This window comes from Sciurus carolinensis, chromosome 17, assembly GCF_902686445.1.
Source record: "Sciurus carolinensis chromosome 17, mSciCar1.2, whole genome shotgun sequence".
Lineage (NCBI taxonomy): Eukaryota > Metazoa > Chordata > Mammalia > Rodentia > Sciuridae > Sciurus > Sciurus carolinensis.
In genome coordinates, this window is record NC_062229.1 from 1,705,968 (window position 1) to 1,730,738 (window position 24,771).

The 24,771-nt window shown below is 63.0% G+C and overlaps 1 protein-coding gene across 2 annotated transcripts; it reads left to right on the forward strand.

Moving 5' to 3' along the window:
• Gna15 (G protein subunit alpha 15) lies at positions 1 to 20,874 on the forward strand. Of its 2 annotated transcripts, none has more exons than XM_047531757.1 (7): positions 1 to 527; positions 7,105 to 7,289; positions 11,044 to 11,198; positions 11,426 to 11,554; positions 15,838 to 15,967; positions 16,923 to 17,076; positions 19,266 to 20,065. In XM_047531757.1, exons 1-7 carry the CDS (start codon positions 383 to 385, stop codon positions 19,538 to 19,540), a joined length of 1,173 nt encoding a protein of 390 aa, XP_047387713.1. In that variant the 5' UTR covers positions 1 to 382; the 3' UTR covers positions 19,541 to 20,065. The 2 variants fall into 2 exon arrangements, with proteins under 2 accessions (XP_047387713.1, XP_047387714.1); XM_047531758.1 differs by lacking the exon at positions 19,266 to 20,065 and adding an exon at positions 20,072 to 20,874 and having other exon boundaries at positions 6 to 527.
• Positions 20,875 to 24,771: the final 3,897 nt, after the last annotated feature.

Sequence of the window (24,771 nt, forward strand, 5' to 3'; positions counted from 1 at the left end):
TGCTGTAAAGCGCGGGGTGACGGCTTGGTGGCGCGCACGCTCGGGGGCCCCGGCCTCCCCGATCCTCAAGTCCCTAGGAGCAGAGGCCACGCCCGTCCCCGTCGGAGGGGCCGCTCCGACAGCGTCAGCCCGGGCCCTGGGCAGCGGGAGGGAGCCGCCCACCACCTACCTGTCGCGCGGGCCGGGCAGGTCACGGCGGGCCCTCCCCCTGCGCCCCGCCGGCCCGCCCTGTTCCCAGCACTTGGCCTCCTGCGCTCGCGGCTCCCCGTGGCCCAGCGGCGACGTCGGGGCCTGGGCACCGAGGAGCGCCGTGCCCAGCGCCGCTGGGGTGCCTGCCCTGCGGCCGGGGCGATGCCCTGCGGTGCCCGCTGAGGCCGGCAGCATGGCCCGGTCGCTGACCTGGCGCTGCTGCCCCTGGTGCCTGACCGAGGAGGAGAAGGCGGCCGCGCGCGTGGACCAGGAGATCAGCAGGATCCTGCTGGAGCAGAAGAAGCAGGACCGCGGGGAGCTGAAGCTGCTGCTGCTGGGTGAGCGCCCTGCTGCCCGGGTCGCGGGAACCGGGGTGAGCCGGGCGCGTGGGGCCTCGCAGCGCCTGCCCCAGAGGAGCGCCTCCCGGGCTGGCGGGGCCGGGGCCCAGGGACCGCGGGAGATGACCTGGGGCGCGAGGGAAAGGGCTCTGCCCTGTGGGCCTGTCTTCCCGCGGCAGGCACATGTTCGCGGGGTGAGTTCCCGCGACCAGAAGACAGTACAAAACCAAACAGGTAAGGAAGCCGCAGCCTCCTGGCGCCTGCGGCTGATGGCCGCCGGTTTCAAGGCGCGGAGGCTCTGAACTCCGAAGCCTCATGGCCCCTGTCTCTGCTCAGGGTCAGCTGCGGGGACCCAAGGCCTGGAGGGTCTCCTGAGGTCCCTGGGCCCTGGGCTGGGTCTGGAGGAGGTCCAGGCCTTCTGAACCCACATGTGGCTGCCCTGGGCTAAAGGGCTGGCCACTCCTCTGTGGTTGCCATTGCCCTTCCCTTGCCCTGTGGGACCAGGCAGCCCCAAGGAGGGGAGAGAAGGCCAGAGAGGGGAGGTCCGGGACCGGCCCCTTCCCCCAGAGCCCCTCTTGCTGAACTGTGACGTGGTTCTCCTACTTGGCTCTGGCGTGGCGCAGAATCCGGACTGCAGTCCCCACCCTGCCCTGGGCTGCACTCTGGTGCTCTGCGGTAACCCTTCGGTGCGCGGAGCACTTCCTTTCCTCCTTAATGTTTGGTAACATGAATTACAAAGCCACCCGAGTATGCGAGGTCTCTGATCAAGGATTTAATTACTGCTGGGCACACTGGCACACCTGTCATCCCAACTACTTGGGAGGCCGAGGCAGAAGTTTGAGGCCAGCCTGGCAAGAGAGAAGGGCTGGGGATGTAGTTCAGTGGTGGAGCAGCCCTGGGTTCAGGGGCTGGGGGTGTAGTCCAGTGGTGGAGCAGCCCTGGGTTCAGGGGCTGGGGGTGTAGTCCAGTGGTGGAGCAGCCCTGGGTTCAGGGGCTGGGGGTGTAGTCCAGTGGTGGAGCAGCCCTGGGTTCAGGGGCTGGGGGTGTAGTCCAGTGGTGGAGCAGCCCTGGGTTCAGGGGCTGGGGGTGTAGTTCAGTGGTGGAGCAGCCCTGGGTTCAGGGGCTGGGGGTGTAGTCCAGTGGTGGAGCAGCCCTGGGTTCAGGGGCTGGGGGTGTAGTCCAGTGGTGGAGCAGCCCTGGGTTCAGCCCCCGTACTGCAAAAACATTTCTCTAAAAAGATCTCTGTCCATGCCTTCAATGGACATGCTGTCCATCTGTGGTCCTCGGCTGGTGCCATGTGTTAGTGGACGGCCTGCGCAGACCCACCGGCTATTATTTACTGGGCTTTGTGGTCGGTGGGCGTCTCCTGGAGTGAGCTTTGGCCCTCGCTGTCTTTCAGAGCCGCGAGCGTGTTGGTGTGATGCCCTTTATAGCCGCCGTCCTCTTGCTGTCTGTAGGATCTGTAGTGACCCCCTCCTTCGGTCCTGGTTTGGACGTGTGTCTGCCCCTCCCCAGACCCTCAGGGGCTTGGTGGGTTTCAGGGCTCTGTCCTGCAGCCTGCAGGCTCCTCCCCACCGCGGGGCCGGCCCCGCCTCCAGGGCAGCCCACTCCTCTGCCGCCTTCCTCTGACCTCTCGCAGCAGCGTCCTTGCTCACAGGGTCTCTCTACACAGTGGACACGTGTGCAGGACCACGGCTGCCCGCCCACGTGTGGTGAGCCCAGCAGGGCAGATGCCCAGAGATGTTACAAGGGGCTGAATGAAGGGCTGGGTGCCGTTCGGGGGATTTTCCCCAGAGTTGCGTGACATCTTCCTGGAGCTGGGAAACCCCCTTGGCGCTGCTCAGCCACCCGCAGACCAGGGAGCTCCTCTGCCAGGGGGGCCGGAGGCCGCCATGCCCAGCTTTGGGGCTGTCACCACCCCGCCAGCCCCCGGGGCTGCCTGCACGCCCTCCCTCCCCGAAAACAGGAATCGAATCTAAAAGTGATTTTTTTTCTCCTGGAGGTGGCTGATCCTTTTGGGGAAGTTGGCCAAGGGGTGGGGGCGAGGCGTCCTTGCGGGGAGAGGAAGAGCCCACTGTCTGGCGCACCGGGAGGCAGGCGACCACAGCCGGGCCGGGAGACCCAGGCCCAGGGAGGCGCCGGATTTCCCGGGGGTCGGCCGCAAGCCTGGGCCAGCGGCAGGCTGAGCGGCTGAGCCTCCCACTGCCCCCTTCCAGCCTGGCTCCCGTGGCCCTGGTGGCCAGGCGCTGGCGGCTGGACGCCAGGCTGGGCCCGTGCCTGGTTCCTCCCTGGCTTCGCTGGCTCCGCTTCCTCCTCCACCCCAGGAGGAAGCGCTCGCTTCCTGTCTGGCTCTGCTGCCTGCCAGGTGGCAGCCGCTCTTCCCCAGCCCGGCCCCTCGGCATCCCGGGACAGACCCTCCACCTCTGCCGGAGCCGCAGGACGGTGACGGGCGGCAAAGACAGGGTCCCTGGTGCTCTTCCGCCTCTGGGCTGCAGTCCACCCATGAGTCCCGGAGTCGCGCTGTGAGTCCCCGACAGGATTGTTATCGTCATCGCTGTCGTTACTTTTGCCTTCGATGAAACCGAGGGGTCAGCGCCAGGCGGTACAGTCCTGGCGGGGCCTGCTGCCGGTGGACATCTGCTGGGCGGCTGCCGCTGCGGGACCAGAGTTTGGGGAAGAGGTCAAAGCCCGTCCCCACCGAGGGGCCGCGCCCATGGAAAATCACGTCGCCATGGTGACAACATCTAACCCAGGGACCAGTTTCCTCCTGTCTCCCGGCTGTGTGGCCCTAGCAAGTCTCCCGAGCCCTCCGATCCCTGGGTCTCCTTTGCAAATGGAGAAATAGTGAGAGTCCATGCGGAATGACAAGGACGGTGGGGTCTTGGCCAGGGCCTGGGTGACGGCAGGATGAATCCCGCCCGCGGCAGTGATGACGGTGACACTGAGGATCCAGGCAGGCCGGGGCAACTTCCAGGCCTAGCAGAAGCAGGGTTCCGTCAGCTCGCCGTGGGCGCTCCCTGGCGCGGGAGGCCCGTGGCTCCTCACCCAGCCGGGTGGAGCTGGGCGGGCCTGCAGCCTGAGCCATTCCCTCCCCACCCCCAGAACTGGTTTCCCCCAGGAAAGGCGGCCAAGAGCCCGCCTCCCTGGTGAGGCTCGGCCGGAGGGTGCTCGCCTGAGTGCCAGCGAGGGCCAGGAGCCCACAGCCACTGCCTGCCCGGGCCGCCGCGGCTCCCAAGCTGAAGGTCGCGGGTCTCGAGCCTCCTGGGAGGACGTGCGTCTCCCGAATGGCCGCTGTCCAGCATCCGCTGCAGGAATCCTGGGGTTGGGGGAGACCCCAGTTGCAGTGAGTCCTGGCCCCTGAGGCGCAGTGGCAGGGGGCCCACGCTGGAAGGTCCCCAGAGCTTCAGGGGGTCCCGCAGGGTTGCTCTGGGGGCTTCTGCTCGTTCTAAGCAACTTCTTATTGGCAAGTTTTAAATGTGCAGAAAAGTCGGAGAAGAGGTCCCCAGGGTCCCGTCGGCCCCTCACCAGCCCCGCCTGTGGTGCCTTGCAGACCCCCCTTGTTCCCGCGGGGCCACCAGCACATCGCTGTGTCCACTGGCTGGACTGCAGACGGCATCCGACGTCTCCCCAGGACCCTTTCTGTGTTCCAGAAACAGCCAGGCCCGGCACGCAGGGTCTGCCTTCTTGACTTCTTTACTGAGATGATCTCAGACCCATGGAAAAGCTGCACCTGGGTGCTTCCGTGCCGGGCACCACCTTACCCCGTTTCTGTACTCGCCCTCTGCACACACACAAGCACACACATGCACACACATGTACACACGCAAGGACACGCACAGGCAAGGACACCACACGTACAGAGTGAAGGAGGGGCAGATGAACTCTCACCCCTTCCTTCCTTGTTTCCTCCCTCCCTCCCTCCTTTTCCTCCCCTCCCTCCCTCCTTCCTTCCTTCTGGATCTTCCTTCTGACTGCCTTGGACTCCTGGGCAAGTGAGCCTCCTGCCTCAGCCTCCTGCCTGGCTGCCTCAGCCCATCCACCGCGTCCAGTGGGACACTTGGATAAGGGCATTGTTAGGTGACTGTGCTGTTGTGCGAACACGCCTGTTGGCACACATTTGCACAAACCTGGATGCTACAGTTGTCCATGCGGCCTCTTGAGGCCGTCCAAGCCCGCGGCCGCTGCCCATGTGCACAGGCGTCCTCAGGGGGCCGTCTTTTAACAAGCAGGCGCGAGCTCCCAATACCAGTAGAAAGCACAGTACAGGCTGCGTGCAGGGGCCACGCCGGTCCTCCCAGTGACCCCGGGCATGGAGGCAAGAGGATGGCGAGGTCCAGGCCGGCCCAGGCAACGTAGCAGCAGCCTAAGCAACCGAGCGAGACCCTGCCTCGAGGTGACGTGGGCTCGGGACGTGGCTCAGTCCCAGCACCAGAAAAACCTGCTCCAGCCAGGGCACGCGGGGCCACAGCCACGGTCACCACTTCAAGTGCTGTGTGCGTGGTGACCACGTGCCTGCTTCCTCCGCCGACAGGCAGGCGGGCACTGAGCTCCGGAGGCCCGAGGCCCCGGGACACTCGCGGCACCCTGATGGCTGATGGGGAGCTCTGCACAGGCGACAGCAGCCAGCCACAGGAAGCTGCGTGTGGACCGCGTGTGGGCTCGTGGACACACTCATGGCCCAAACTGCGTGTGACTTGCATGGTGGCGCCCGCCGTGGGTCCCGGTGTATGCGAGAGTTTGCCGCCAGGAAGGCGCCTTTCTAAGCGCCCAACCGCACTGCCCGCCCTCGGCCTATTCCACACGCAGGGACCGCTTTTCCCCTGAGCTGCTTCCACGCCCCAGGCCTCCAGAGCACTGAGTCCCTCTGAGAAGCAAGAACCGCAGCCCAATGGCAGGGGCAGCGATCAGTGGACGGGCCTTGCCAGCCTGCGCCCTGTGCCCACTTTGCCAGCTTCCCAACGCCCCACTAATGGCCTCCACAGCAAGGGAGACTGTTCCCTGGACCTTGAGTCCAAGAGAGTGAACACAGGGAAGGCCCAGGGGGAGGTGGCCGCCACCTGGCTGCATGTCCCTTGGATGCAGAGGGACCTGGCCAGGGCGCCTGGCGGGCGGCGGGAGATGGTGCCCCCACTCTGCTTCCCCTTTCTGGACCCCGCCGGCCACCCCTTCCCTTTTCACAGCTTCTTACAGTTCCTCCTGCGCTGGCTCCCAGGCCGGGCACCAGGACTTGGTGCCCACTTCCCATCCCTAGGACGGCCCCAGGCCAGCGTCCCCCGGGCGGGCAGAGTGACTAGCTCCAGACCAGCTCCCTGGCCCGGTGCCTCCCGCCGGGTTCAGTGGCCTGTTTTGCAGGTGTGGACACAGCAGAGCGGCCTTCTTGGGGCTTAGCCTTGGGGGCCCGTGCGTCTCTGGCCCAGGACTCTGGAAGATGCCAGTAGAACCCGCACGGGCCCAGGGCCAGCCACGCAGGCGGAGGGCCTGCTCGTCTGAGGGAGCTTGGCAGGGACCTCCCTGCGTCCCGCCCGCAGACGAGGCTGCTGACTCTGCCTCGCGACGTCTCTCCGGCATGCCCACCACTGCCCAGCCGGACCAGCACGGTCACCTGCGCCCGTCCCCTGGCCCCACGTGGTCTGTCCTCCCTGTAGAGGGCGCCCGTGAGCCCCTGAGCCAGGCCTCCCCCTCCTCTGCCCGCAGCCCTCCGTGGCTCCCACCTCCTGGGGTCTCAGCCAAGTCCCCACAGCCCACTGGAGCCTGCACAGCCTGCCCGTCTCTTCCTGCCTCCCTCCACTCTTCTCCTGATCTGGGTACAAGAGCGACTTCCCTGGCCTTCAGGCCCTGACCTGCAGGTGGCCTCTGCCGAGAGGTCTTCCCGGGCAGTGTGGCCTCCAGCCACCCTACCTGTCCTGTTTCATTTCCTTCATGCAAGTTTCTCTTCCTGAAATGAGGATAACAGGCGATCATGGCGCGAAGCCACGCCGTAGCTCGCCTGTGAGCCAGGTGTGGCTCAGCCGGGTCAGCAAGGTTCTGCAAAGGGGCCAGATGGCCAACTGTGTCCTCCCTGTGGGCCAGACGGTCCCTGTCCCCACCAGGCACCCGGCCCCTGTGGTGGGAGAGCAGCCATCAATGCTTTGGAAGCCAACAGGCGTGGCTGTGGGCCAACAAGTCTCGGTCACAGCTGGGGTGTGGCCACAGCAGAGCACGTGCCTGGCCACTCGAGGCCCTGGCTCCATCCCAGCCCAAAAAAGGGTCTCTCGCGGATGTGGACACGTGATGCTCACGTGCTGTTTGTGCAACGGGAACTATTATTTGATTCAATTTTTTTAAATGCAAGAACTACAACCAAAACAAGAACTGGAATTGGAAAAAAATCACACCAAAAACATACGCGGGCCGGTCACGTGCAGCAGGCAGCTGACGGCCCCAGGCCAGCCTGCCGACCCCTGTGTCCACGGGACAGTGACTTCCTGCACAGCCGGGGAGGCGGGGGCTCGAGTGAGGTGTGGCCCGGTCAGCCGAGGTCGAGCGGTGCCCGGTGCCCGGCGCCCGGGGGCTGAGGGCTGTCCTGTGGTGTCCCCAGGGCCTGGCGAGAGCGGCAAGAGCACCTTCATCAAGCAGATGCGCATCATCCACGGCGCCGGCTTCTCGGAGGAGGACCGCAAGGGCTTCCGGCCGCTGGTCTACCAGAACATCTTCATGTCCATGCAGGCCATGATCGAGGCCATGGGCCGGCTGCAGATCCCCTTCAGCAGGCCCGAGAGCGAGGTGAGCCCCCGGGGCGGGCACGACCCCAGACCCGGGGGGCGATCCCCAGACCCCGAGAGGCCTGGGCCCAGCCGGCGTCCCGCGCGCGGGGTGCTGCTCAGGTCTCGGCGGGACGTGTCTGAAACCTGAGAGGCTCTGGACTTTGAATCCAGTCTGTCCAAGGTAAGTAGTGTCACCTGGGGGGCTGGCCAGAGAACCTGAGGACTGGGGCAGCTGAAAGCCAGGCACGGGCCCCGCCGGTCACCAGCAGCAGGGAGGCCGGGGCAGGAGGCTTGCCCAAGCTGGGCTCCGGCTCTCCCTGTGCGGCCCGCCCTGCGTCCCAGTGCTCAGAGGCAGCGTGGGGAGGCCGAGCCCACGCTGAGGACGTCTCCAAAGAAAAGAAGGCCGACCGTGGCGCAGGGCCCCAGGGTTGGGTCCTCTCCACTCCGCGTCCACACCAGGCCCCTCAGGAAGATGGGTGCACTGTGGTGTGTGAGGCTGGGCACTTTCCCTTCCCTGCAGTTTACTTCCTTTCTTTCTTTTTTTCTTTTTCTTTTTCTTTTTATTTGAGACCGTGCTGCCAGCCCGGTCTTGGCCTCCCGCGTCACTGGGACTCCGCGAGAGACCCTTTTTCTTTTTGTCTGTCAGGACTGCTCTGTTGGCCAGCCTCTAGTCACCTGTGAAAATCGTTCGACGATTTTTTGTTTTATGCCCATTTTTTTGGTGGGGGGATAGAAATACCCAGGATTGAACTCAGGGGCACTGGACCACTGAGCCACACCCCCAGCCCTATTTGGTATTTTATTAGAGACCGGGTCTCACCAAGTTGCTTAGCGTCTCACTTTTTCTGAGGCTGGCTTTGAACTCTTGATCCTCCTGCCTCAGCCTCCCGAGCTGCTGGGATGACAGGTGTGTGCCCCCCTGCACAGCAGTTTTATGCCCATTTTCAGTCTTTTCTTTCTGATTTGTAACAAGTTCCTTATAGGTTCTGGATTCCTATACAGGACTGTGAGCTGTGTTTTGAAAACATCTTCTCCCCTCCTCTGACTTACCTTCTCACTGTTTTCCTAGTGTCTGCATAAATAGAGGTTTTCGATTTCAGTGGAGTCCAATTTATCCATCTTGTGTGTGTGTGTGTGTCCAGCAAAAAAAGCCAACCAAACTTTCTACACCAGTTCCCTGATGAAGGTCTCTAATTTCTATTTCCACGTTAAGGGCTCTGCTGTCTCACAGCTAGATTCACTTTTTGCTTTGGGTTAATCTGCGTAGGGCATGAGGCGGATTTTCAATTTCCCCTGCTTTCTTTTTCGTATGTGGATGTCCACTCGTCGCAGCACCATTTATTGAGAATGCCACCCTTCTCTACTGTTGCACAGCCCACCTCTGGCAAACCCGGTATCCATGTGTATTCGGGCTGATGCTCACCCTTCTGGTGGACGGCCCCACTGACCTGCCCCTGCCCTTGAACAAACATCGATGTGACTCCGTGTAGCTAATGCAAATTCTGTCAGGACTGCTCTGTTGGCCTTTCTGATCCAGGGCCTTTGTATATCCATGTATATTTTAGAAATAATGTATCCGTTCTCTCTCTGTCTCCGTGTGTCTGTCTCTTATGTGGGCACACACCGCTGCCTTTCTGGGATTTCGATCAGGATTGCATTGAATCCATAGATCAATTCATGGAGAATCGATAACTTATAAATACCAAGTCTTCCAATCCATGAACATGGTATATCCCTACATTTATTTAGGTCTTTTTTTTTTTTTTTTGTACTGGGGATTGAACCCAACCACTGAACCACATCCCCAGCCTTTTTAAATATTTTATTTAGAGACAGCATCTGGCCGAGTTGAATAGGGCCTTGCCAAGTTGCTGAGGCTTCTTGGAACTCATGAACTTCCTGCTTCAGCCTTCTGAGCCACAGGGATTACAGGCATGTACCACTGTGGCCAGATATTTGGGTCTTTATAATTTTTTCTTAGCAGTGTTCTGAAGTGTTTGGTGTAGACTTCTCCCATATCTGTTTTAGATTGATTCCTAGGAACTTTATAAACTTGGATACTGTGGCAAATGGTATTTAAATTTTAAAATTTTCACTAGTGAGTTTCTATGTTGTAGGCACACTCTTGTTTCTGCTTATTGACCTTGAATTCAGGGACCTCATTAAAATTCACTGGTGTTTTCTATAGTTTATCTCTGGATTATTTTGTATTTTTGGCACATGCAGTCATGTCATCTGTGAATAACCACAGTGTTACCTATTACTGTATAATATCTGGGCTCTGTGTTAGTTTGCTAAGGATCCCACAATAACACCCAGCAGACTGGGTGGTTAAACAACATGATGTCCTTTCCCACAGTCTGGAGACCAAGTTCAAGGATTGGCAGACTCCTCTACTCGGCTTGCGGCTGCTCCTTCTCCCTTGTGTCTTCACGTGGTCATCCCTCTGTGTGTATCTGTCCTAAAGTCCTCTTCTTACAAGAACCCTGTTCCTATGGGATTAGGGCCACCCCTGTGATTGCATTTTGCTTCACTACCTCTTTAAAGACCTGGCTCCGACGCAGCCCATGCTGAGGTCCTGGGGAGGGACTTCACTTTGTGGGTGTCGGGTGCACAGCCTGGCCTGCAGTGAGCTGCAGCTTGTGTGGGTGCTTGCTCCTCTCCCGAGGTCACCCTCAAGCACCCAGCCCTCCCCTGCAGCCTCCGTGTGGCCCCCATCTCGCCTGCTGTGCACATGTTCGTGCGAGGCTGTTGACCACGTTCAAGGTCGCTACACCAGGAGCACAGTCCTGTGAGGACGTCAGGCCCTGCAGACAGGCCCGGCCTGGGGCATAGCCGGCCTCAGCTGCCGCCTCCGGGCCTCACTGGGGCCAGCCTGAGTCGGGCCACCCAGGCTGGTGCACAGGTGGCCCCGTCTGCCTGCCTGCTGCAGGGGGTGGCCTGTGGTCACGGGATCCCTGATCTCTCCTGAACCTCACGCTCCTTTAACTCCCTGTCCGGCTTCCACAGGACAGGGGTGGACCCATCACTCACAGGCAGGTGTGTAACACACAGAGACACAGTGCACACGTGTGCCTGAGAACCCACACCCATGAACACTGATGCACACACCGGGCGAGGTGCAAGCTCACACTCATGCAGATGCACAAAGCACATGTGCACTTGTGTAAGCACACACAGGCCCAGGTGTGCGCAGACGCCAAGCACCCTCCACAGGCCCATGCACACGTGTCCCATGTGCACACACGTCAGCCCCGTGTGCACTGGAAGGGTCCATGCGTGTGTGCACGGAGCCCACCGCAGGGCTCCTAAGCAGGCTTGCCCCTTCCGGGCGTGGGGCACAGGGGCTCCTGTGGGAGAGCAGGGGCAGCTTCCAGCTGGATGGGCACCACGCTCTGTGCCGTGGTCACCAATCTGCAAAAGGGACACCAAGTGACCAGGCGGGGAGCCAGCGAGGAGCAGAGGGCTGGGGGCCGCACCGAGGGGCTCAGTTCCTCTTGGCAGGGTCGCCCTGGGTGGCCAGGACTGGGAGCTGGAGGGGTGCGATGGGTTGCCAGAGCCCCAGGGCAGGGCCTCCTGCGGGAGAAGGGACGCCGGCACTGGGGTGAAGGACGAGGGAGCGCTCGCTGTCCCGCGGGCCGGGCCAGTCATGAGGGGTCAGCCCCATGAGGGGCTGCGAGAGGGCAGCCCGGAAGCCTCAGGGAGGACGCAGGGCAGGGAGGTGCCGGTGGCCCTGCGCCAAGGATGGCCGACCCCAGCCCTTCTCTCTGCAGCACCACGCCAGCCTGGTCATGAGCCAGGACCCCTACAAAGTGACCACGTTCGAGAAGCCCTGTGCCCTGGCCGTGCAGTGCTTGTGGCGGGACGCGGGCGTCCGGGCCTGCTACGAGCGACGGCGGGAGTTCCACCTGCTGGACTCGGCGATATAGTGAGTCTGGGGCCGGCGGGCGCGGGCGGGCGAGGCAGGGAGAGAGGGCGCGGCCCCCGAGGGTCCGGCCCGTGGAGGTGCCGCGGTGCAGGCCCAGGGGATGGCCCTGCAGGGTGACGTCCTTCCGGGGTGTCCTGCTCCCGAGGTGGCGCTGCATGTCCTGGCGCCCTTGGGGTCCCTGGGCAGTGTCCTGGTCAGAGCCGGGCCTCGGGCTTCTTGTCGCGCAGCTACCTGTCCCACCTGGAGCGCATCACTGAGGAGGGCTACGTGCCCACGGCCCAGGACGTCCTGCGGAGCCGCATGCCCACCACCGGCATCAACGAGTACTGCTTCTCTGTGCAGAAAACCAACCTGCGGTGAGCGCTCCGCCGGCGGCCGGCCTGGGGGTCGGGTAAAGGAGCTGGAGCCCTGAGGAGCCAGGAGGAGCTTGGGGTCCCAGCCCCCAGGCTGCTGCGCTGGGAGAGGCAGAGCTGGGTGCACACTCCCCGCCCCTGGCTGGTCAGGACCAGAGCGCCAGGAGAGCTCTTCCTGTGGAGGGACGCTGGCACCGGGTGCTGAGGACGGGCAGAAGTCCACTGGCCCCAACCTGCAAGGGGCGGCCAGGGAGAAGAGAACAGACTGGCCAGGCAGGCCAGAGGGATGGCACAGGCTCGGGGAGCCCAGACAGCGGCCCCGTCAGCGTCAGGAGTAGACCAGGGGTCAGGGCCAGGCTACAGGCCAGAGACTCAGAAAGAGGCAGGAAGGACTGGTGAGGGCCAGGACGGTGGCCGTGCAGGTGGAAATGAGAGGCTGGTAGAGACTCGCTGCGGAGGCAGGACAGGCAGGGCTGGAAAGGGTGGGTCAGGACAGGAACTGGGAGAAATGGGTGTTCCCGTCAAGGCCACAGTGGAGCCAGCAGGGCACGGTGCTGAGGTAGGACAAGGAAGCCGTGGGGTTGTTTCAGGGACCTGGGGACACCTGGAAGTGCCTGGATGAAGGCAGAAGTGTGAGTGGCCAGGGCACCTGCGGTCATCCAGCAGTGATGACCAATGAAAAGTCAAAGAAGGAATGTGAGTCTTCTGCTGTTCTGATCAGCCCAAGGTCAAGTGGAAGGTGGTAATGTGGTGGATGGTTTGGAAGGTGGAAGGAGGTGGATGGTGGATGAATCAGTGGATGGATGGACACATGGATGAGTGAATGGACACATGAGAGTGGATGGGTGGTGCAGGAATGGGTGAATGGTGGATGGTGGATGGGAGGGTGGTGGATGAATGGTGAATGGTGGATGGTAGATGGATGGTAGATGGGTGGATGGTGGATGGTGGATGGAGGGATGGTGGATGGATGATGGGTGGATGTATGATGGATGGATGGATGGTGAATGGTGGATGATGAATGGGTGGATGGTGGATGGTGAATGGGTGGATGGTGGATGGTGGATGGTGGATGGTGAATGGGTGGATGGTGGATGGTGGATGGTGGATGGTGGATGGTGAATGGGTGGATGGTGGATGGTGGATGGTGGATGATGGATGGTGAATGGTGGATGGTGGATGGTGGATGGTGGATGGTGGATGATGGATGGTGAATGGTGGATGGTGGATGGTGGATGGGGAATGGGTGGATGGTGGATGGTGGATGGGGAATGGGTGGATGGTAGATGGATGGTAGATGGGTGGATGGTGGATGGTGGATGGTGGATGGTGGATGGTGGATGGATGGATGGTGGATGGTGGATGGTGGATGGTGAATGGGTGGATGGATGGATGGTGGATGGTGGATGGTGGATGGTGGATGGTGGATGGTGAATGGGCGGATGGTGGATGGTGGATGGTGGATGGTGGATGGTAGATAGTGGATGGTGGATGGTGGATGGTGGATGGGTGGATGGTGGATGGTGGATGGTGGATGGGTGGATGGTGGATGGTGGATGGTGGATGGTGGATGGTGGATGGTAGATAGTGGATGGTGAATGGGCGGATGGTGGATGGTGGATGGTGGATGGTGGATGGTGGATGGTAGATAGTGGATGGTGAATGGGCGGATGGTGGATGGTGGATGGTGGATGGTGGATGGTGGATGGGTGGATGGTGGATGGTGGATAGTGGATGGTGGATGGTGGATGGTGAATGGGTGGATGGTGGATGAATGGTGGATGGTGAATGGTGGATGGTGGATGGTGGATGGTGGATGGTGAATGGGTGGATGGTGGATGGTGGATGGTGGATGGTGGATGGTAGATAGTGGATGGTGGATGGTGGATGGTGAATGGGCGGATGGTGGATGGTGGATGGTGGATGGTGGATGGTGGATGGGTGGATGGTGGATGGTGGATGGTGGATGGTGGATGGTGGATGGTAGATAGTGGATGGTGAATGGGCGGATGGTGGATGGTGGATGGTGGATGGTGGATGGTGGATGGGTGGATGGTGGATGGTGGATAGTGGATGGTGGATGGTGGATGGTGAATGGGTGGATGGTGGATGAATGGTGGATGGTGAATGGTGGATGGTGGATGGTGGATGGGTGGATGGTGGATGGTGGATGGTGGATGGTGGATGGTGAATGGGTGGATGGTGGATGAATGGTGGATGGTGAATGGTGGATGGTGGATGGTGGATGGTGGATGGTGGATGGTGGATGGTGGATGAATGGTGGATGGTGAATGGTGGATGGTGGATGGTGGATGGTGGATGGTGGATGGTGGATGAATGGTGGATAGTGGATGAATGGTGGATGGTGAATGGTGGATGGTGGATGGTGGATGGTGGATGGTGGATGGTGGATGGTGGATGAATGGTGGATAGTGGATGAATGGTGGATGGTGAATGGTGGATGGTGAATGGTGGATGGTGGATGGTGGATGGTGGATGGTGGATGGTGGATGGTGGATGGTGGATGGTGGATGGTGAATGGGTGGATGGTGGATGAATGGTGGATGGTGAATGGTGGATGGTGGATGGTGGATGGTGGATGGTGGATGGTGGATGGTGGATGAATGGTGGATAGTGGATGAATGGTGGATGGTGAATGGTGGATGGTGGATGGTAGATAGTGGATGGTGAATGGGCGGATGGTGGATGGTGGATGGTGGATGGTGGATGGTGGATGGGTGGATGGTGGATGGTGGATAGTGGATGGTGGATGGTGGATGGTGAATGGGTGGATGGTGGATGAATGGTGGATGGTGAATGGTGGATGGTGGATGGTGGATGGTGGATGGTGAATGGGTGGATGGTGGATGGTGGATGGTGGATGGTGGATGGTAGATAGTGGATGGTGGATGGTGGATGGTGAATGGGCGGATGGTGGATGGTGGATGGTGGATGGTAGATAGTGGATGGTGAATGGGCGGATGGTGGATGGTGGATGGTGGATGGTGGATGGTGGATGGGTGGATGGTGGATGGTGGATAGTGGATGGTGGATGGTGGATGGTGAATGGGTGGATGGTGGATGAATGGTGGATGGTGAATGGTGGATGGTGGATGGTGGATGGTGGATGGTGAATGGGTGGATGGTGGATGGTGGATGGTGGATGGTGGATGGTAGATAGTGGATGGTGGATGGTGGATGGTGAATGGGCGGATGGTGGATGGTGGATGGTGGATGGTGGATGGTGGATGGGTGGATGGTGGATGGTGGATGGTGGATGGTGGATGGTGAATGGGTGTATGGTGGATGGTGGATGGTGGATGAATGGTGGATGGTGGATGGTGGATGGTGGATGGATGGTGCATGTGGATGGATGGGTGGGTAAATATGCAGCTGGGGGGGTGCTGGGGAAGCACATAGGTAGACTGAGCTTCCGTCCAGGAGACGTGAGAGTGTTCCCAGGCTGTGGAGAGAGATGAATGAACAGAGTGAAGACGCAGAGGAAACTGAGACTCCAAGAGGGGAGGTGACACCCACGTCCTGTCTGCTGCACGGACCCCACTTCTGTCTGGGTCTCTGGAGCCCCACTCTCACGTTCTGTCCCTGAGCCCTGCTCTGGAAATGGGTTGCTTCAGGGACCAAGAGAGCACCTGCTCTGATCCCACTGCCGGTCTCCAACCTTGCTGTCCCTCTCTCTCTCTCAGGCCTCTGGCCGGGGCTCTCCAAAGCCTGTGTCCTGGCATTTCCTGGTGACGGTTGCATCCCCCAGGAAATGACGTGCAGATTGCTATCAGTGACCCACTTTCAGAACAGAGAACAGGAAGCGGCAGAGGGGAGAGCTTTTGTTGTGGTGTGCAGGGCGGAGGATGGGCTCCGGTGGGGCCCCAGACAGACAGGACCGCTTTGCCCTGGGAATGCTCTCCGTTCCGCTGGGAAGTCACACTGGACACTCCCATGGCACTCAGCCTGTGACCCCATTCTACTGACAGGGAAACTGAGTCCTGAGGACGTGTGGCAGTCTCCCCCCATGACGCCCAGTCAGCACCAGGACCCCAGATCTCTGCTGATGGGGCAAAAGTGGACACTTGGGAAATTCTCTCCTGTCCCCTGAGCCTGTTTCCTCCTCTGCCTCAGGAGGAGCGCCCGGCTCCCCTGCAGACGGGTCCGCACCCCGCACGGATCCTTGCGGTTCCTCTTACTGATTCTGCCCCGTCCCAGACACGAGGGCACCTGGTGCCATGCAGCCCGGGCCTGAGCTCTGACGGAGACGTCCTGCTTCCCTGCAGGATCGTGGACGTCGGTGGCCAGAAATCGGAGCGCAAGAAGTGGATCCACTGCTTCGAGAATGTGATGGCGCTCATCTACCTGGCCTCGCTGAGCGAGTACGACCAGTGCCTAGAGGAGAACAGCCGGGAGGTGAGGGGTGGGCCCTGGCAGGGACCCTCCTCAGACACGCTCCCCGTGCCCACCAGGCGACCCACGAGGCCCCGGGCGTGGCTTCCACCTTGACCCTGCACCCTTTTGTGGCTGGACCTTTGCTTCCCACCACGACCTGAACCCCCACGAGGCACACGCAGGATTTCCTGCCCGCAGCTGCCAGGCCAGGGGCTCAGGCGCACTCACTGAGGGTCCCTCCAGCCCCGAGACTCGGCCGCTGGCACGTCCACCAGCCCAGCGGGCAGGAGCCCACGGTCAGCAGGGACGGCGCTCTGCTTTCGGTAGCCCAGCCAAGGCTGCTGCTGCTTTGTCGGCAGACACTTCTGGCTGACCGCTGAGCAGGAAGTTTGGCCACTTTGTTAGGGCGAGGCCTGACTTCCAGGACTCGAGTGTCACGTGGCGTGGGGTCTGAGGGTCGGGCGTCGATTGCCATTTTCAGAACGAGTCAGACAGAATGAGTTTCAGGCGCTCTGCAGCTCCTCCCGGGCCTGCCCTTGTGGATGTGCTAGGGTCCTGGGGTTGTCGGAGGACAGCGGCACAGTTGGGGGTGTCAGACGTGGTTTGTCCCCCACCGTTCGGGAGGCAGGAAGTCTGGGGTCAGGTGTGGGCAGGGCTGGCTCCCGACACCGTGAGGGAGCGTCAGCGGCCCGTTCCCCAGGGGGTGGCTGGCCACGTCCCTCTCCACTATCATCCAGCGCCCTCCCTGCGTGTGTCTGTCCACGGTCCCCTTTTTTAAGAGCACCCATAACATGGAATCGGTACCCACCCCAGTTCATGGAGGGGAATTCCCTGCAGTGACCCTGTATCCAAATGAGGCCACTCCCAAGCTCTGGCGGATGTGAGTCCAACCCAGGGCAGCCTCCAGAGAGGCCGCGGGCCACACGGGCCTCCCCCACAGCAGGGAGCCTGGGGCCTGACCCGGTCTGCCCCGCAGAACCGCATGAAGGAGAGCCTGGCCCTGTTCGGCACCATCCTGGAGCTGCCCTGGTTCCGGAGCACCTCGGTCATCCTCTTCCTCAACAAGACCGACGTCCTGGAGGAGAAGATCCCCTCCTCCCACCTGGACACCTACTTCCCCAGCTTCCAGGGTGAGTGGTCGGGAGCGCCACCCCTGCCTCAGGACCCGAGCTCCTGCCCAAGCTGCTGCCGCGGCCTCTGAGCTGCAGACGGGGTTAGATGGGGAGGCTCTGCTGCCAGACGCAGTTAGCAAACCGGAGTCCTGGAGGAGCCGCGGTCCTCACCTGCTGGTTCCTCCTGTGGCGCGGGGTGGAACCAGGCCTCCTGCGTGCATGCCGCCCCTGGCGTCTGCAGAGCCCTGTCTCGCGGGGCCTTAACGGGCTGCCCCCGGGCTCCTTTCTGTTGCCCGCTCTTCAGGACCTGCCCAGCTGCATGAGCAGGTTGGGATGAACCTGGGCAGGGCCAGAGGTCAGAGGTCAGGGCCAGCTGGGGAGCACAGCAAGGGTCGCAGCGGCGTCTGCCTTCTAGAGGGAGGGGTCCTCGGTGGGCGCAGGGCTGGGGGCAGAAGCAAGCGTTCGCAGCCCCCTTCCCCAGTCCCACCAGAGGATACGCGGCGGGGAGAGGGTTTCACCTATTTGGTGCCCAAGTCCACTAACTTAATGCCCTGTCCGGCCACTGGACTTGGCTCATGACTGTGGGTCGATCTGGGGAGAGCTGAGCGAGGTTGCGTTTGTCTCTGATCCGCGAGGTTCCGGCTGGGTGGCTGGCAGCAGCTGCAGGAAGGCTTCTCCCCCAGAGCTGGGCCTGGCTGCTCTGCCGCGCTCGCCTCCCTCTCCCCGCCTGTCCCCACCCCGTTTGTTGCACCCTGGTCCAGCTGGTGATGGCATGTGGCCGGGGCTGCCCGGCAGAACAGCTGAGGCAGGCGCACAGAGGTTGGCCCGGTGTAGGCTGCCCATCAGACCAGGCTCAGGAACGTCCGGAAGTCACTCTGTCACACTGTCAACCAGCAGGTCACCTCAGCATGCGCAGGCTCCAAAGAAGGGCACAACCCACCCAAAGATGGAGGACAAATGGGCGTCCAGGGGGAGGAGCCTTCTTGATGGTGGCCTCCTTGACGGTGGCCTTCTTGACGGAGGGGTAGAATGGGTGTTCAGGGAGAGGAGAAGATGGTGGCCATCTTGACGGAGGGGTAGAATGGGTGGCCGGGGGAGGAGGAGATGGTGGCCATCTTGACGGAGGGGTAGAATGGGTGGCCGGGGGGAGGAGGAGATGGTGGCCATCTTGACGGAGGGGTAGAATGGGTGGCCGGGGGAGGAGAAGATGGTGGCCATCTTGACGGAGGGGTAGAATGGGTGGCCGGGGGAGGAGAAGATGGTGGCCATCTTGACGGAGGGGTAGAATGGGTGGCCGGGGGAGGAGAAGATGGTGGCCATCTTGACGGAGGGGTAGAATGGGTGGCCGGGGGGAGGAGGAGATGGTGGCCATCTTGACGGAGGGGTAGAATGGGTGGCCGGGGGGAGGAGGAGATGGTGGCCATCTTGACGGAGGGGTAGAATGGGTGGCCGGGGGAGGAGACGGTGGCCTTCTTGGAGACCAGCTGTCCTCTCCTGGGCTTGCGAAGCTGGGTGTGGTCGCCCTCTCTGTCTTCCACCTGCTTTGGAGGCTGTGGCAGGAGGATGGCAGGTCCCGGCCAGCCTGGGCCACTCTGGACACCCTCTCTCAATACAAAGCGTGGTGCATTCTGGGGGTGCAGCTCAAGCCCCCACTTGGCAGACGAGCCCAAGGCAAGCCAACACACCACCCAGTGAAGGCTATGCCGTGGGGCTGCCAGCGCGTCGTGGGTGCCCCGGCTCAGGAGGCTGAAGTCCGGGTCGGGTGTGGCTCACTGCCCTGTGGCTTCTGGAGGGGCCACCGTGGAGCCCCTGGGTCCACAGAGGCAGGGCTCCACTGCTGGGCTCCGGCCGGCACAGCCACCTCCTCCCCAAAGGCCACGTTCTTGGGTCCTGTGTGGATACAGATTTTGAGGGACACCATTTTTACCCCAGATCATAATCAGCCATAGTAGATGAGCTCGCACCAGGTCAAAGGTCAGTGAACATAACCTCGGAGAGGTTGCCTGGTTTGACCCCTGGCCTTGTGGTGTCTGGTTGCCCTGAGGCCAGTCCCTGCCAGTCACGTCTGGGAGGCAGGTGTCAGGTGTTCTGGATGGTGGCCCGGACACCCCTCCCCTCTTCCCAGCTGAGCAGCTCTGGGGTCCGCCATGCCCAGGGAACTTGGGAGCAGGGTGAGGGGACGGTTTTGAGGACCTTCTGTCATGCAGATCCGAGGGAATCTACATGTGCACTCCGTCTCCTGGCCCGGGGGCCAGAGCGCGTCTCCCGCTGGTGGCTGGCCTCCCCTCTCGTCGAATCCTGCTGGCCCCGGTCACCACCACAAGCAGGAGCAGCAGCTGACAGGCCCGCTGCCCCAGGGGCTCGGCAGGGCTGGCTCTGCTCTGGTTTGAAGCCCAGCGTGTGGGGACTTATCTCGCCAGGATGGACACGGGGCCAAGGCTCAGGACAGTGCAGAGCCGTCAGCAGCAGAGGCCGGACTTGAACCCAGGCCGTCAGGACCCGGAGCTGGAGCCTCCGCCCGCTGCCACTCTGGCCCAGGAAAGCCTGTGTGACGCGCTGGGCCCTCTCCAGAGCGGCCTCCTGGTCTCGGCCCCGGAGGCCTCGACCGCTGGGCTGGTGGAGGTCAGGGACGGGCCCCTGCAGCTCAGCAGAGCCAGTTAGGCCTCGGGCAGCCCTGAGTTCGCCCTGCGCTTTCCGGGCCTCCTCCCCGAGCCCCAAAGTGCCCCTCCAGGGGTGACCAGGCGACTGGGACGCCCTCCCCACCTTTGGCCTCGCAGCTCCAGGTTCCCAAACCCCAGCCAAGAGCCAGGGTCTGTTTTGAGCTAGACTCTGCCCGGAGTCCCAGGACGGAGTCCACTGACCCGTCTCCCGTCACATGGTCCTTGTGAGCCCATCCTTGGTGCTCCTGCTGGCGTGACCAGCGATGCCCACAAAGGTGGCACCAACCAGTGATGACAGCAGGCGTGGCCCTGGGGCCTTCCCGCCCTGCCTGACGCCCTGCGCTCCTTCCCAGGCCCCAGGCAGGACGCGGAGGCAGCCAAGAGGTTCATCCTGGACATGTACACGGGCATGTACGCCAGCTGCATGGACGGCCCCGAGGGCGGCCAGAGAGGGCCGCGCTCCCGCCGCCTCTTCAGCCACTACACGTGCGCCACGGACACGCAGAACATCCGCAAGGTCTTCAAGGACGTGCGGGACTCAGTGCTCGCCCGCTACCTGGACGAGATCAACCTGCTGTGACCCTGTCCGCCTGGGCAGGGGTGGGCAGCGGAGACAGACCCCAGGTGCCCCGTGGCTCCAGCCCCGGGCCCAGGCGGCAAACGGCAAGGGGCTGGAGGGTTGGACCGCAGCCCCCTCTCTGCCCCCAGCCAAGTCAGCCCCTGGCCTCCTTGACTCGGTTTACCTCCCTGAAAGGGAGCAAAATGGCCCTTGGGATGCTGGGCGGGCGAAGGTGAGGCCCTCGGGTGGAGACCTGCATGGTGGAGTCTCTCAGGGGTCCCAGCGTGCCACTCGGGATGGGGTGACCTCACCCTGGGAGGGAGCTGTCCTTCGGGGTGGACTCTGGCGCCCCCTGGTGAAGCCGGAGGCGTCCCTGCGGAAGGTGTCTAACCCCAGGACCCGGCAGCCTGGCAGGCACCTCCCGGGGCCACCGCAGAGATCTTGGAAAAGGGTGCCCTTCGGGACCTGGGGCTCAGCTCCGCCCCGAGTGCGGGGAGGGAAGCGAGCCCCGCGCCCGCCGCAGCCCAGCCTCTGTATTTATTCCCCCTCCCTCCGGACCCTGTTTGGGGTTGACATTAAAGACCTGACAGACCTGTGGCACCCCTGGGGCGTGTCGGCAGCCCCCCGCTCCACGCTCCCTCCTCAGGCTACCTGCCTGCAGGGGCGGGGGAGGCGACATGGGCAGCCGGGGAGGGAAGGCCTCCTGTCCACCCTGTCTCCTCCCTCCCTCCCCGGTGGGGGGACACCGAGCTGTGCCCTTTGCTGATCACCCAGGTTCCGGGCACCCACCGGCCCGCCTTGCTGAGGGCGAAGGCGAAGACTCCCCCGGTCTCCAGGGAGCCGCGGGTTGCCCACCGTGCCCACTTACGGAGGAGGGTTGGCAGAGTCCGCCCCTGGCGCCCGGGCCCACCTTCCCGCACCGACACTTTTTTTAAAGACCCAGCTCAGCTTTGGAGCTGCCGAGACCTGGTCCCCAGGCGCCTGCGCGCTTGCCCAGGGAGGGCCGGTCTCCTGCAGGACCCCTCAGTTGTCCCCAGCCCACTTCCTGCCGCCGGACAACGGCCAGGACCCCACCTGGTGCTCAGGCGTGCCTCAGGCCTCCCTGGCGGACACGCCCGCTGCCCCCTGGTTCCCGTGGCCGCACTGCTCTGAGAGGGCCAGCAGGCACCGAGCCGGCCTCGGGGACTCGAAGCCACAGAAGCAGGTTCTGCCTCAGTGCTGGAGGCCAGAGCACAGAACCGCGTGTGGACAGGGCCACGGTGGCCCCTCTGAAGGCCCAGTGGAGGCGGAGGGAGGGCCCTTCCCGCCCTGCCAGCCCCTGATGACGCCTGGCCTGGGGGCTGTGCCCACTGCCTCCTCTTCGCATGGTGGTCTCCTCCCGCCCGTGTCTGTGTCCATGTTCTCCTGCCTGGTCTCCGGGCCTCGGCCACCACGTGGGGCTCTCGCACCGGGCCCCGCCCCCACTGCCTCCGCACTCCAGGGACTGGCCCAGGGCCCCACCACGAGCCACCCAGCACTTCTTATTTTTTATCTCGAGACGGGGTCTTGCTAAACTGCCCAGACTGGCCAGGAGCTTGGGATCCTCCTGCCTTGGCCTCCTGGGTCACTGGGATTAGAGTTGCGGGCCACCAGGCCCGGCCTGTTTCTCTTCTAAAACCCAAAAGGCCTCATCTTATCTTGATTCCATCTGCAAAGACCCTATTCAGCTGGGCACAGTGGCCAGACATCTTCCCAGCGACCCAGGAGCCTGAGGCAGGAGGATCCCAAGCTCCTGGCCAGTCTGGGCAGTTAGGAAGACCCTGCCTCAGGAACCGTACCACAAGGACGCAAGGTCACATTCTCAGGGTTTAATGTGTCCCACGGATACCAGGCATCTTGTAGAGAAGCCCCTCGCTGGACCTGGGGCAGGTTAGATGGAGCTCAGGGGCTGGCGGGGGAGACCTGAGCGGGCGCCAGTTCTCCTCAGGGCGCGGCTGCCCACGTGACAAAGCAAATGCCTCCACCGGCCTTTCATGTTCAAAGTGTCTTGAACCCACACAGGGAGCAAAGGATCGTTCCCTGCACCCTGTGGAGGTCAGGGCCGCGGGTCAGCTGTGGCCACATCCAGCTGAGCCTGCCCTAGGGCATCATGTGCTGGTGCATGGCGGCCATGCCTGTCCAGGACACAGCTGGGCTCTACCTCGCGGCTTCCACGTCCCGGGATCCACCTGCCTTGGGTTAAAAGATTTGGGGGAAAATTACCTGAAAGTTCCAAAACATAAAATGGTTTGCCGTGTGCCCAGCTCATTGCCCGAGTGGGCACGCCTGCCGCCCAGTCCCTCTCCCATGCCCTTGGGCTGTGAGGTCAGGGCTGAGACATGTGCACCTGCTGGGCTCTTCCCTAGTCACCATCCCCGGAACGACACAGGGCACGGCTCCGTGCCAGGAACTTCCACTCATCTAGGGACATCCGGGGCCCACGGGAGCTAGGGCTGCATCATGTCCCACCAGGGAGCATCCACGCCCGTGGACCCTGAGGACACTCTACAGCAGATGTGTGGACACCGTCCAGCCGGACAGTCGTGGCCCTTCTGGGCACACTGACCTGGGCCTGGTGACCAGGGGGCTCCTCCCTCTCTCTCCGTCAGAGCAGGTATATGTTCTGTGCTTGAGTTTTATAAATAGGCCTCCAGCGAGCTGAAGCCACCGTGGGCTTTCACCCGACGCCACGGGTCCCCCCAGGGCAGAGGTGTCCCTCGCCCGGCGCCCTGCCTGGCCAGGCACAGGGAATTTGGCCGCGATGCAGTGACGGCCCTTGATGCCCCAGCTGGTGCTGCGGTCCTCCCTAACTCTCGGGCACTCGTTCTTTTTAGTGAAATTCAACGGATCTGCCTTCGCGTGAGCTCAGAGGCGTGGGGCGCTCACAGGCTGAGCAGCCAGCCCCCCTCCCTCTCAGAACGTCCCTCTCCCCAAGCCAAAGCTCTGTCCCTTGCACACTGACCCCCGCCCTCCCAGCCCGGCTCCAGGGTGCGGCCTCCTGGGTCTGAGCCTCAGGGCACCTCCTGGGTGTCCACGGCCCCCTGCAGCAGGTGTTAGGTGCCCCTTTCCCTGGCTCGGGACCCTCCAGTGTGCACCAGGCCTCGTCCTGCTCCCTCCCTGTCCACAGGAACACGGGTCCTTCCCCTGGGCGTGCCAGCTGCCTGCTGCCAGTCTGTCCCGGTACATCTCTGCGTTTCTGCCAGGGAATGTTCTGGTTCTCTCGGGCTGTCCCTAGGAGGGACGCTGGGCAAGGGGAAGATCCCAGGGCCACAGCTGCCCTTCCCAGCGCCCCGCCCCCGTGTCCCTAGGCACTTCCTGACTCTGGCACCCCAGAGGTCCCCCTCCCTGGTCCTGCTCCCTGGTCCCAGAGGTCCCCCTCCCTGGTCCCGCTGCCCGGTCCCCCTCCCTGGTCCCGCTGCCCGGTCCCCCTCCCTGGTCCCCCTCCCTGGTCCAGTTCCCTGGTCCCCCTCCCTGGTCCCCCTCCCTGGTCCCAGCTGCCCGGTCCCCCTCCCTGGTCCCGCTGCCCGGTCCCCCTCCCTGGTCCAGTTCCCTGGTCCCCCTCCCTGGTCCCCCTCCCTGGTCCTGCTGCCCGGTCCCCCTCCCTGGTCCCGCTGCCCGGTCCCCCTCCCTGGTCCCCCTCCCTGGTCCTGCTGCCCGGTCCCCCTCCCTGGTCCCAGCTGCCCGGTCCCCCTCCCTGGTCCCGCTGCCCGGTCCCCCTCCCTGGTCCAGTTCCCTGGTCCCCCTCCCTGGTCCAGTTCCCTGGTCCCCCTCCCTGGTCCCCCTCCCTGGTCCAGTTCCCTGGTCCCCCTCCCTGGTCCCCCTCCCTGGTCCAGTTCCCTGGTCCCCCTCCCTGGTCCCCCTCCCTGGTCCTGCTGCCCAGTCCCCCTCCCTGGTCCCGCTGCCCGGTCCCCCTCCCTGGTCCAGTTCCCTGGTCCCCCTCCCTGGTCCAGTTCCCTGGTCCCCCTCCCTGGTCCAGTTCCCTGGTCCCCCTCCCTGGTCCCCCTCCCTGGTCCAGTTCCCTGGTCCCCCTCCCTGGTCCTCCTCCCTGGTCCTGCTGCCCAGTCCCCCTCCCTGGTCCCGCTGCCCGGTCCCCCTCCCTGGTCCCCCTCCCTGGTCCTGCTGCCCGGTCCCCCTCCCTGGTCCCAGCTGCCCGGTCCCCCTCCCTGGTCCCGCTGCCCGGTCCCCCTCCCTGGTCCAGTTCCCTGGTCCCCCTCCCTGGTCCAGTTCCCTGGTCCCCCTCCCTGGTCCCCCTCCCTGGTCCAGTTCCCTGGTCCCCCTCCCTGGTCCCCCTCCCTGGTCCAGTTCCCTGGTCCCCCTCCCTGGTCCCCCTCCCTGGTCCAGTTCCCTGGTCCCCCTCCCTGGTCCCCCTCCCTGGTCCCGCTGCCCGGTCCCCCTCCCTGGTCCCCCTCCCTGGTCCTGCTGCCCAGTCCCCCTCCCTGGTCCCCCTCCCTGGTCCCGGCTGCCTGGTCCCCCTCC

What these genes read in the sequence shown, in the direction of transcription:
- Gna15 (XM_047531757.1), top strand. Translation starts at nt 383, where the DNA reads ATGGCCCGGTCGCTGACCTGGCGCTGCTGCCCCTGGTGCCTGACCGAG. An exon ending in GCTGAAGCTGCTGCTGCTGG is followed by an intron (nt 528 to 7,104) that starts GTGAGCGCCCTG and finishes TGGTGTCCCCAG; the next exon opens with GGCCTGGCGAGAGCGGCAAG. An exon ending in CTGCTGGACTCGGCGATATA is followed by an intron (nt 11,199 to 11,425) that starts GTGAGTCTGGGG and finishes CTTGTCGCGCAG; the next exon opens with CTACCTGTCCCACCTGGAGC.